Here is a 13,639-nt window from a genome sequence, read left to right as displayed (position 1 = left end):
AATAAGAACATTTTAAAATCTAGTAGCAAGGGAACTAAAGCAACGTCTTAATTTTCTGTACAAGAAAAAATATGTTTTATTTGGAAATGAATATAAGATATTAGCATGCATCATTTTCATGGTTGTCGTTTTGGAGACCAGGTTTCTCTATGTAGCCCTGGCCAACCTGGAGTTCACTCTATTGACCAAGGTGGCCTCAGACTCAGAGATCTGCCTGCTTCTTCCAGGCAAGTGCTAGAATTAAAGATGTCCTACCACATAACTGGCCTAAAATACATCAACTCTTGGCTTCTGGGAGCAATGTGGTGTAGTGGTTTCAGGTTTTGGGTCAGCAGTCACCTTGTGAGTTCTAAATGAATTAACATATACTAAGTGATTAGTAGACATTAAAAAAGATGAACCCTTTGAATCACAGCAGCAGCATCTACCGTGGTGTAGTCATTGCCTGGCCTAACATTTTCCATTTCCCCCCTTATTCTGGGGACAGCATCTGTCTTTGTGGTCTAGTTTGCCACTACATAATGATGACATACAAACTATCAGTCTCTTTCCAAGGAATTAGGCTGACTTAGGATATCTCCAGCTGGCTGCTTTCATCAAAATAAATGAAACTTGTTCTACACTTTAGGCAAAGTTATTATTTTTAGATAGATCACCAAAGCAAACCTTTAATATGGGACTAAGGACAGCAAAAAAGACGGGAAGGAGGTTATAACACTATCAAAACGTAATGTTTTGATACTGTTACAGAATTTGAAGGGGACCAGTAGGATGAGGGAATGGGAAAACGTGTAGGGAAATTGGGAAAAATATAATCAAAGTAAGTTATATACATGTATTAAAATTCAATTGATTATTTTATTCAATTAACATAAAGTAATAAAAAGTAACCCTTTGAGCATCAAAATCTACTGACATAAGTATAAAACTCTAGTTCACAAGTTACTATATATACTTTTTCAAATCTGCCACTTTATACACAGTTCTTCAGAAACTTTAGATCCTACCATTAGTATTTCTTCTGCTTATTTGACATTTGCAGGCCTTATGACATTAAACTTTAATTGTAGTATACTCGTGTTCTTCAGAAACACTATTTGATTTGATTTTCTGAGAATAGATACCATTTTAGAGAGTGCCAGAGAGAGGCAAGGCTCAGCTCAACTGCAGACAGTGAACATGGAGGGGAGTTGACCACCACCTTGAGTGCGGACAGCAGGATGACAGAGCAGCCCTTGCCCCAACTCTTGGCACAGTTATTTACTGACATTGGCTTCACGTTAAGCATGTCCCAGTCTCTCTGCCTTAGTGAAAAGGGTGCTTCAAGTCCTTTGCTTTAGATCCAAACTCTTTCCAAGAGCCAATTGGCCACCTGTGGATCCTGGAAACTGTAGGAAGGTAAAGGGGCTAAGTTGTCCTCAGGAAAACTGGTGTCAGTCCCTGGACTCATATAAAAACATCCAGGGGGAATGAACTTAGAAGCGAGGGCTCTCACAATCATCTCTGCTACCTGAGTGAGAAATGATCTGTCAGTGTGAAAGGTGAGAATTCCTTGGAGACAGGTAGAGAATCGAAAGGAAACCATTGGTTCATGTTCCTCACCATTCTATTTTTCTTTGTCACTTTTCTCCCTTTCTGTCTCTCACCAGACAGATTTACGCAGTAAACATCTTCATGGCATGTATTCATGCAAACAACCCCCTCCACAGAGGTTAGCCAATACCTCCAAGAAGGGAAGACCCATTGATTTCCACCACTCTCCCCACAAGCTGCCACATGTTAACATTTACTGGCAATTTCTCTAGTATGAAGTCACTATAACTATGAAGAAAACAGTATGTTAACCTTAAGTACTGTAGTTGGAGGACAGAATAGAAGGAAATGGATGTATTCAATGTGAAAATTATCTTCAGTACGTGGCCTATTCTTATCTAGTGAGGTGCATCTGTCATCCAAATGTGTCCTATGGTTACTCTGCACCTCTACTTATGTATCAATAGCTTAAAATTCATTTTTCTATTTTTATTTCCTCTTTCTGCAAAATTGCTAAAATAATTCAGTTTGGTTTACAACGTTCCAGTGTTTGCATCTTAAAATATAAATTGTGTCAAAATCACTTTCACTCGATCTGAGTATAATGAGCTTTACTTGAAGGAAACATATAAAGATTATTAAATTCTGATTCAGTAGTGGTATACGCTAATAAATGACAGTAATTCCCCAACAAATGACTCTAGAAGTGCAGAAATAGAAGGAGGTTTAGTGTGAGACTTTATTAAAGAAGCTTTGGAAATTAATATTGAGGAATATCCAATTAAAATACATCTCCCTTTTGTTATCTTGTATAACACTTACATTTAATTAGTGTTCCCTCTCAGTGCTAGGAACGGGCTATATCCTAGAGAAATACTTGGCAATATTTATTGAAATAACAATTGAATTAATTAAAACCAACCAAAACTATAAAACTTACCATTGAAAAGCAGAATGCAACTCCAGTCACACTCTAGTACTTTTTTTACCCTCTATTTTGAATTTTAAATAAAAATAATCTTTAGCCCTTGGGATCTATTTTACTACCTTCTGATTACGCACTATTATAGACATGGTAAATAATTAATTGGAAAGTGTTTAATCAATGTTAGTAAACATTAGTCTCTCCTATAAATCAATCAATTCTGTATGATAATGCAGATTTCTGATTGCTTCCTGCAAGTGCCATAAGATTCCAAACAAAAGGAGATATGGAGTCAACATATCAGAAAATCAATAGAGACGTGTCGAATTGATACCTTATCCTTAGCAATGCATCCTGGGTACACAAGATGTTGAGCGCTGGGGAATTCTGGAAGAAGGGTTCCTGTTTTTGAGCTGAGTGAGTATTTACGAGTAAAACCACCCTATAATTAAGAGAGGCACAAAAAGAAATGTCAAATTCCAAATTTGGTAATGAAACAGAAATGCACATTGAGAGTTTTGTTTTGAATATTTGTCAGTTCTTACAACTTTTAGAGTAAATTTCATATGTATTAATGGTGTACTTTTAGAAGATCTACACCTGGAATTGCTAAAATTATTTTAGCTACGAAATCAAGGATTGCTGGATCCTAACGCTAATAAATGACAGTAATTCCCCGACAAATGACTCTAGAAGTGCAGAAATAGAAGGAGGTTTAGTGTGAGACTTTATTAAAATTTATTTGCTAATAACATAATCAAGATGCATTTACTAATAATATAATCAAGATGGTGACAAGTAGAACCAGTCGTTCAGTCTCAGGTGGGTTAAGTACTGCTAGGATTTTTACTAGAATCTAAGTCATTTGGTCTCCAAATTATTCATCTGTACTTGTCTCTGTCAGAGTCCCGCACACAGAATTTGGGTGTTTGCCATTCCTTTGCATTTCCAGAAGAAAGCAGTTTTCAGCAAATTAGAAGGAGAACGCAAATACATATTTGTAATGATGCGTAGTGCTGCAGAACTGGCACCTTAGGAAACCTGCATGGGAAGAGAGAGTGCTTTTTTACAACGAACCTGAAGCCTCCTCAAATGTCTCACAGGACAGAACTGATTGCCCCAGCTCCAGAAACAGACTTTAACCAACTTTTCAAGAGCAGTTAATCCTTGGGAGGAAGAAACAGAAAAACTAGGGATTCAAGAACAGCCTCTCCTATACAGAGAGCCTGAGGCAACCTGGACTACCTGAGACACCGTCTCAGAAAACAAAAATAAAAACTGAAAGAAAAAGATTTAAATAAATAGGCTTGCAACCAAAAGTTTGAACTGGAAATAAAATTATAAATGTGGCAAATGATAGGAAGAATGGAATTCATCCTTTCTTCTAGCTTCCCACACTTCTAGGTTTCTCATGTCCCCTTGTTTATCTAAGTCATATTGAATCTGTTTACTAGACTAAGGATTGATTACTGGCCTACATAGGTGGGGCTTTCTCCCTGTCTTATCAGTTCCAGGCTCTCTATGTCCTTCTAGACTTTCATGGTAAAGCAGGAAAAAAGCTGGGAAGACTTTTGAGTCCTTAACAACAAATATTTTAAAGACCACTGGTTGTATAAGGAGACATTCTGTATAAGCATTTAAACTAACTTTATGTTAATACAAAAATCAAATATTCCTAATTGCTATAAATTTTAGCTCTCATCTATATTTTCAAGCATGTGAAGTGTTAAGTAAAAATTTAAACCTAGTCAAGAACTATTATATGAATAATCCTCGTATGCTGTTATACCTACAAGTAGCTCTCAATCCACTCTATTTAATTAGACGTCATCATTCAAGATCTGTTTCAAAAACTTTCTCTGTTTTGGGTTTGCCATATATGAACACTGCCAGTGAACCAACAAAGATACTCTAAGCAAAAAAAAATGCTGACTTATAAAAATAAAGAATTTGGTTTCTAAGAAAAGGCCAAGTTATAGCCTCAGTGTAAAGCCTAACCATCAAAACTTCTAGAAAAAAAAGAACATAAGCATTACTCTGGAAGTTCCTTGGAGTCTATGGAAGTGACCTTAGCTGAGACTCCTAGCAGCTGGGGACTCCAGTGGAGGGTGGGAAACATCGACCCAACCGTAAAACCTTTGACCCAAAATTTGTCTTGCCAACAAGATGCAGAGGGATTAAGACGGAGCAGAGATTGTGGGAATGGCCAACTAATGACTGGCCCAATTTCAGACCTATCCCATTTGAGAGAGCAAATGCCTAACACTATTAGTGATACTCGGCTATGCTTGCAGATACCCTGCTAGCCCAGAAAAACTATCTCCTAAGAGGTTTCATCCAGCAGTAGATGGAAAACAGATGCAAAGACTCACAGCCAAACATCCATCAGTCAGTGCTCAGGGAGTCTTGTGGAAGAGTAGGGAACAGGATTGAACAAGCAGAAGGAGTCAAGGATGCCACAAGAAGACCTACAGAGTCAACTAACCTGGGCCCATGAGAGCTCACAGAGACTGAATCACCAACCAAAGAGCATGCAGGGGCTGGACCTAGGGCTCCTATACATTGTAGCAGACATGCAGCATGGTCTCCATGTGCTTCCCCTAACAACTGGAGCTGAGGTTGTCTCTGACTCGGATCCCTTGGATCCCCTTCCCTTAGCTGGACTGCCTGGTTGGGCCTCAGTTGAAGAGGATGCACCTTGATGTCCCAGGGTAAGGCACTTGAGTGGTTTCCCCTTCTCTGGGAAGAAGAGGGGGTCATGGGGGAGGTACTTGAGAGGGCAGGACTGAGAGGAGAGGACATGGGTAGGGTGCAATCAGGACATTAAATACATAAATAAATAAATAAATAAATGGACTTTCTGAATAGGACTTCATTTGTCAAGGAGTTAAGATCAATGTGGAACATTATAAAATGAAAAAGCATCTATTGTTCTAGGAAACAATTAACCAAGTGAGCTGGAAAGCTCATAGGCAGTGGGGTCAGGAGCTACTGTTGTTTTGCTAAATGGACTTGAGGTGTCTGCCAGTTGTCTTCTAAATAAGTATGCTTTTTTTAAAAAAGATTTTTATTTATTTTATGTATGTGAGTATACTGTAGAGTACACTAGAAGAAGGTTTCGGATCCCATTACACATGGTTGTGAACCACCATGTGGTTGCTGGGAATTGAACTCAGGACCTCTGGAAGAACAGTCGGAGCTCTTAACCACTGAGCCATCTCTCCAGTCCCTAAATAAGTGTGCTTACAGTTATGCTTCTTTCCGCTCTGGTTAGAGAAGAATTTTTGCAGAGAGCAGCAGAATCTACAGAGACTCACGACTGATCAACTTGCAGAAACTAACTGTTCAGTGTTCATCCTGCCCAAGGCTCAGAAAACATGAGAGATACAGAAGAAAGATGCTAAGAGGTAGGGGAAAGAATCAAGTGTTGTGAAATGCTGTCTTCTAGGCATGGCAGACCTGCACATGACTGAGTCTTTCTATATTCCATTATGGTGTTGAGAAGGACTCACGAGGCCCTGTCTTTACCTGAATATTTGTAAATACTATATAGTTGGTGTTATGTATGGTTGGGGCCACAAGTCTCTGCCCCTTTCTACAGCCATATCTATAGGTAATTAGTGGTTTTTAGGAATAAATGAGATATTTTCTTCAGTGGCAAGCCACTAATAAATTGCTCAACACCCTGTAAATAACCTAAGATCCTAAGGAACTCCAATTAAACTCATTGGCTCACTAAAAAATAAGCGCAAAGACACAAAAGTAGACAAACAACTAGAGAAAAAGACAAAGTGCATCATCCGGTATGGAAGAGAGACATCAGAGAATACTAAGGTAAGAATAATTTTCCATTGAATAAGAATCACAAAAGATAAATGTGGAAAGATTAAAGTTATAAAGAGTAGCATATGTTATTAAAACCACTCAATTCCATATTGCTCAAAAAACAAAGTCAAGCATTAATAAAACTGCTTTCTTATAGAAACCAACACAGCTACAAAACTTGTGGCCTATAATCTGCCCTGACTGAAAGATGTGCTAGAGCAATGGGGACACCAAACTTGTGGAAGTACACAGCCAATGTCTGGTTTGACTGAGGCCCACTCTATGAGAAAGAACCCATAACCAACACTGCTTGGGTAACTAAGAACTAGAGACTAGGTAGCCACAAAGACCTAGGACAAAACTAAATACTACTAGTCTGACAAAAAAGTATCAATAAATGACTCCTAATAATATTCTGCTACACTCATAGATCAGTGATGAATTCAGTCAGAGAAGCTTCCTCAGGTAGCAGAGGGCAACAGGTGCAAAGACCCTCAGCTAGACATTATGCAGAGAGACAGAGACAGAGAGAAAAAGAGTCTCTAATGGGAGGTCTCCATCAATTCCCTCCTCTCAGAGTTCAGGAAATCTCATGAAAGAGGAAGTTAAAAGATTGTAAGGCCCAGAGTGGGTAGAGGACACCAGAAGAACAAGGCTATCTGAATTTCAACTACGCAAGGTACAAAAGATCTCACAGAGAGTGAAGAGGCCAGCACAGGGCCTACATGGGCCTACTCCAGCTCCTCTGAGTGTATTTAAGTACAATCATTAGCTTAGTCTTTCTGTGAGACTCTCGACTTAGAGAACAGTGTGTCTCTGACTCTTGTCCCTGCCCTTGGGTCTCTTCTTCCTGTTGGGTTGTAATGTCCAATTTCAGTATGACAGTTTTTACTATATCCTATTATATTTTATTTTGGCATATTTGGTTGTTGTCTCTTGGAAGCCTGTTCTTTTTAAATGAGAGACAGAAAGGGAGTGATTCCAGAGGGAAAGGCAAATAGAAAGGAACTGAGACTAGTAGGATGAGGGGAAACTATAATGATAATATATTGTGTGAGAAAATATTCTATTTTCAATAAAAGGAGATTAAAAATGTTAAAACCTGATTTCTAACAAAAACAATAAAATGTATTTCTTCACCAGGACAATATAATTATGTTTTATTTTATTGCAAGGGATTAAAGGTTTCTGAGAAGTTCTCCACGATTTTGAAATTTAAAAGATGTATTTATAAACCAAAATTTTAAGTCAATGTAAATTCATAAGATTACAAACTAATTATGCTTTCTGCCCTATTTCTGAGCTTTTTAATTGTTGTTCAGCTTGCATTGTGGCTTTGCAAAGCTACATAGGATAGATAATGAATATACTTATCATCCTGACTAAAACATGAGACACTCCCTATGATAAAACAGCCTTTGCAGCCATCCTTATTTAAGCTACCTTTCCTTTCCACTAGAAAAAAAAATCAATGATCTGGGTGTGGCCTAGATCACCACTATTCATACTTTAAACTTTGTTTCCTATAAATAGATTCTGAATCAATATTTATTGTTTAAAATTGGTACCATACATAATGTATCCTACATTGATGTCCTCTATAATCTACTCACTATGGTTTCAAAATTACTCACATTCTAAAGACAGTTCCCTCATTCCCATTAAATCACAATAGATATTTAAATTATTTTCCAGCATTTAGATACAATGATGATAAACAATGTTGAAATGAACATTCTTCTATGTGCCTCTCTGTTCTGTGAGAATTTCTTTAAGAATGCTATTAAATATGGTACCTTTGACTTTATCAGATATTGTCTCTTCTAGTATTCAAGGGTGTTTTTTTTCATATTCCTAACTACAGCATTTCTTCAGACCTTGTGAAAAGTTACTTATAATGGTTCTAATAATTTTGCATTTCCTTTTTCTTTTCTGTTTTTTTTTTTTCAAGACTAGAATTCTTTGTGCAACCCTAGCTGCCCTGGAACACACTCAGTAGATCAGGCAAATCTTAAAATACCAAGTGCTGGCTGTGATCATATGTGTACATCACCAGGTCTGGCTTTCATTTCCCTACAAATATTTGTATTGAGTAATTTTTATTGACAAAGATAGTATCCAAAATATTATTTTTTTCATTTAGTATGAATACTAACCATCCAGAATAGGTGTCTTGAGCATCAATATTTTATAGTAGTTATTCTTGTTATTGTTATTTGAATATATATTATTCTTGGTTATATGTCTTTTTAAAAGATTTTAAATTTTTTATTTAATTATGTGCATGTGTGTGGTTATGTGTAAATGAATGCAGGTGACCGTGGAGACCTGAAAAGGTGTGAGCCACCTGATGTCAATTCTGGGAACCAAGAATTGTGGTCCTCTGGAAGAGCAAGAAATAGTCTTAAACTTTGAGACATCTGGTCAACCTCACTCTGTTACATTTCTAATGTATCACATTTTTTTACACATCATGGAACAGTGCTGCTCAGCAGAACTTCTATGGTGCTAATGTTCTGTAAATTCTATCTAAAATAGTAACCATTCACTGCATATAATTTATAATCAATTGAAATATAGTGTGACTACAAATTTTGATTTTTAGTTTTTTTAATGACATTTTATGATTAGTAGCTACCATATCCCAGAATATATTTATAAATACTATATCTAGAGAAGTCAAAAATCCTAGATGAAAACACAACACTGTTATTTGCTAAATGTACATAGTATTAAAGTAACTCCTAATGACTGATCTCTGTACACATAGATTAGTGTGACTCTCATTATTTATCAGAAAAGTTTCTTTTGTATTAGATAGTTATCAGTATAGAGACCTACAACTGGCCAATGTGCAGAGCATGAAAATCTGTGGAGTACTCAGCTTTCATTAGGACATCTATATCACACCCCTTTTCTTCCAGGCTTAAGGGCCATCCTGATATAGCATGTAGAAAGATTGCAAGTGACAGATGTCATGCACATTGATAGCGAAACAGTATTTGCTAGAAATGATAGTTCCTTTGCACAAATAAACTCACAACTTCTGTGACTGCCAATCAAAGATCCCAGCTTGTGCTGGAGAGGAACCCATAAAGCCCCATCCTAGCTCAGGAGCTATTTGTAATTGGTGGTATCTGGGGGAAGGAGAGTCAGTCTCTGATGGGATGCCGCCTGTCAAAACCTACCCAAGTTTTATTTGAAGAAGAGAAAGTGGAGAACATTTTATCAAAAAACAATCTATGCATGTGTGAAGTTCTCAAACAGTAAAAGAAGAAAAAGCAAGTAAACAAGGAGAACTAACAACAACCAAAACTATAGGTTTGAGATGAAATAAACTACAAAACTACTATCATCATGTCTTTCTCTCTGGCACATGAAGTGTGTAAGAGATCAATATGTTACGATTATTTTAAGATCAATATCAAACATATTAGTAGAAAAGCAAAACAACAGTAACAACAAAAATAACTGTTTTTCTCTTGAGGAAGCATCAAGGCAGGCTTTGTGCAGACAGGAATAATTTGTGGTACCTTTTGCTTTGATAACCCAACTTCCTCTAGCAAGGACTTGAAACAAGTCTTTGAAAAATATCTTCATCCCTTTTTTACTGCAGTCAACCCTAACCACTCAATCTTTATTTATACTAGAGAATTTTTTCAGCTACTGAATCTCTATTGCATTTTTTCTGTTTATAGTTGAGTCCATATCAGATACTCATAAGATTTTGGTATCTATTAGACATGTCCTTTTATGGAGTCTTCTGGTTTATACTTCTCTTAACTATTACTTTCTATATAACCTATATAAAGTTTATAGCTATTTTGATTGATTTCAAAAATTAATTACCATGGAGGTATCTATTAGAATATATATGTATATATATATATAATATCTAGTGGACCTAACCAGTAGTATCTCTTATAATTTTAATTTTGATATATTTATGCTTTTTTAAAATTGTGACTACTCTTTAATACTTCTGCAGGTTCCTGTCATCCAAACGCTATAATTTCCTATATAATTCCCATTCATAGTTTTCTAAGACTGTTTCCACAGTTCTCAACAGAAAATCCATGAGAAATGAAGAAATTATTTGAATTTTCCTACTTCTCCCAGAAAGATATGTAACTAATACGTGTCTTTCAAAAGAGTTCTACATATGGTGGGCACCTAGGGACATTAGGACTGCATTCCCAACCCTGGGAATGGTGCTTGAGGACAGCTGACTTTTCTTTTTTCTTTTTTTTTTTTTTTTGACAAATGTATTTTTATTTAGAATTTAAGATTTTAAAGCACATAATAATTTTTGATTGTTATATAAAGAGATTCAGTGAAGATACATACAATGAGAGACAAACAAACAGACCAAAGATGACTATATGTCCTGTATATGGAGGGAACCACTGTCACTATTTTGTTGTGGATGTGCAGTGCCTTAAATAGCTAGCACATATATTTGTCATAGCCATGAGTTAGCACACATTTTTTTTATTTTTATCACTTAATGCACTCTTAAAACACAACTTTCTTCACACTTATACAATTGTTATTAATGCAAAGGAATATGGTAATACAAAACAGTCTGAGGAACTCTGAAGCAGACCTTTATTATACTGATAAATTTGAACCTCATGTTTTAAACAATAAACTTAATATCAGCCTATTAACAAGTAATGAAAACAGTGAAATATTCACAGTGGCCATGACCTTCCTAAAGCTTCTCCAACCCATTTTTCCCAAGTTGTTCACAGCTGGTGACCTGACAGAGAAATAGAGCGTTAAGGAAGCTACCTCAGCCCACTGTCATAGAGTTTGCAACATACATCTGAATCTGCCTTTCCACTTTCTAGTTTGAATGGAAGATGTGAACCTTCATTCTCATGTCTTAGGATGATGAGTATATGAAATTTTATTATTTATTATACATGTCTTTGCAAAGCTTTAAGCACTTCAGAATGTAAAGGAAAACAAACACTGGACACACAAAAGCTAAACAACAATTAAAATGAAAAAAAAGATGGAGAAGTTATAAACATAGCGGTTTATAAATTTTGATTGTCTTAAATTTTTAATTCATAAATATATGCTTTAAATTCCACACATATATCTAGATACTACCTTGTCCTCTAGAACCTGTAGTATTATAAATATGTAAATTAGTTGCTTTGACCGTGGATTTAAAAAAGCAGAACCCCACCTGATGTTTATGCCCATGAATCTCTCAGCCTTGTTTGCTTTGGCTGTAAATCACCAGGATTGGCAGCTACTCAATCTATGTCAGAATTATTAATATTCAAATAACATAGTATACATGGATAGTATACATAGATTTGCACTGATTATATTTTGTCCTTAACAAACAGGAATTGTTGATCACCTTAAGCACAAAAATAATTTTGAATTTTTCAACTTTGTGGTGCAAATATCTTATCACTTTAAAAATCACTTTAAGGGTTGGGGATTTAGCTCAGCGGTAGAGCGCTTGCCTAGCAAGTGCAAGGCCCTGGGTTCGGTCCCCAGCTCCGAAAAAAAAAAGAAAAGAAAAAAAATCACTTTAAGCAAATGGGGGTTCCACTCAGTGGTAGAAACTGCCTGAGTTCAGCCCTCTGCCTGCAAAAGGTTACTCAGCTCTGAGCTTTTGGAAAGTTCTTTCATGGTTAGTCATCATCACAAAAATGCATGACTATTGATGCAGGTGCTTATAGAAAATGCATAGCCCATATAACACGCCAAGAAAAGTTTATTAAAATTTTTATTGGCTAAATGTCGATTAGTAACATAGTTTCCTAAAGAGGAACAAGTAGATCTCAGATGTATTTTCCTTTTACTGTGTGAGCTAAAATGTGCTGTACACAGGGTAAATCACTGAATGCATCAAAGCTCAATGGTCAATCAGACTGGAAGAATACCTGAGTGAAGTCACTGACAAGCCCTTTGACCTAATCTTAAATGAGCCAACGTGCATTTCTAAGTCAATATTTTTGCAGTTTCATCATTGTTTATTTAATAAAAGCTATTATTTCATTGATAAAAAAAGGCAATCTGGAGTTTATTGTGTAATTAACCATTAACTGTTTTAAAAGTACTGGAAAGAAACTGGTCATTTCAGAGGGTTGGGGCCTTTTATTATTTCTTACCATAATATGCTTGTATTATTCCATTAAATTAATGGAGTTACACTTTAGCTTGAGTTACTCTTTACCACACAACACATTGTCATGAGCCTTGAGTTCTATGGCACCTTGTTTTAATGATTAGTTAAGATGAAGATAATGAAGGTCTTATCATGTGTCTAATCAGCCATGCCGTCCCTAATGGTAGTATAACTCATTTAGATAAAGTCAGTTTACCGATCTGTTCTTTTAGGAGAGGTTGGAGAGGAAGCCAAGGGGAAAAGATTTCATACAGTGTGAGTTGCATGCATGTATAAGTGCATGTGTGGTTGCAAGCATGCATGCATGTGTGAGTGCCTGTATGTATATGTGTACATGTGTGTGTACGCATGTGCTTGTGCAAGTGTGTGTATGCAAGCATGTGTGCCTGTGTGTGTGTGTGTGTAAACATGTATGCCTGTGAGGGGTGTGTGTGTGTGGTGTGTGTGGTGTGTGTGTGTGTGGTATGTGTGTGTGGTGTGTGTGTGTGGTGTGTGTGTGGTGTGTGTGTGTGTGTGGTATGTGTGTGTGTGTGTGTGTGTGTGTGTGTGTGTGTGTGTGTGTGTATACACAGAGTAGTTGAACAAAGAGCAGGGCTGTACAGCATTCAGGCTTCTTGACAACTATGAAAGCTTTTCCCTGAATCAGTATATAGTTCAATTACCAATTCTTTCTATATTCTCTACTTAAGCTTTCCTAGTCACTGAAGTAGACGTTTTTAGGTCAGTAGAGGCTTACTTTTCAGTTTCTACATATATGGTATTAAATCACTGAAAACTGTCTCCCAAACAAACAGGTAGTGGTTGAGCGGGTCCATGCAAAGATTCTCACTCAAAGTCTGGCCTAACTGGATTTGGAGTTCTTGTTTTTAACCAGCTCCCAATAAATAACATTTGCTTTCATACTTAGGTAAAAAGAACTTTCTGACCTTTTAAGACACAAAGCAGATGCGAAGAGCGTTCTTACCTCATTCTTCAGTTTGCTCCCCGAAAACCTTAAAAATCATAAACTTCTCATTAGTTTGAAAGAAATGAACATTGCACCAAGACAACCCAGAGGACATTAGAAGTAGTCTGTTTCACAACATCATTAACTGTTCAAATATCTATAAAATGGTTTGGGAGAAGAAATTAAAATAGAAGATAATCATGGGAAATTGAATAAGATTTGAGACAAGCAGAAATACTATACTAAAGTTTTG

At 36.5% G+C, this 13,639-nt stretch overlaps 1 protein-coding gene across 1 annotated transcript in view; it reads right to left on the bottom strand.

The window, feature by feature from the left end:
• Rfx6 (regulatory factor X, 6) overlaps nucleotides 1-13,639 on the bottom strand; it is a 53,484-nt gene that overhangs the window by 18,999 nt on the left and 20,846 nt on the right. The window contains exons 6-7 of the mRNA NM_001414918.1: nucleotides 13,405-13,432; nucleotides 2,793-2,900 (exon numbers count right to left, since the gene is read on the bottom strand). Coding sequence (NP_001401847.1) covers nucleotides 2,793-2,900; nucleotides 13,405-13,432 — 136 coding nt within the window. The remainder of the gene's footprint in view (nucleotides 1-2,792; nucleotides 2,901-13,404; nucleotides 13,433-13,639) is intronic.

This window comes from Rattus norvegicus, chromosome 20, assembly GCF_021556685.1.
Source record: "Rattus norvegicus strain SHRSP/BbbUtx chromosome 20, alternate assembly SHRSP_T2T, whole genome shotgun sequence".
NCBI lineage: Eukaryota > Metazoa > Chordata > Mammalia > Rodentia > Muridae > Rattus > Rattus norvegicus.
Note: the sequence above shows the minus strand (reverse complement) of the source record. Positions and strands in the feature narration are given on the sequence as shown.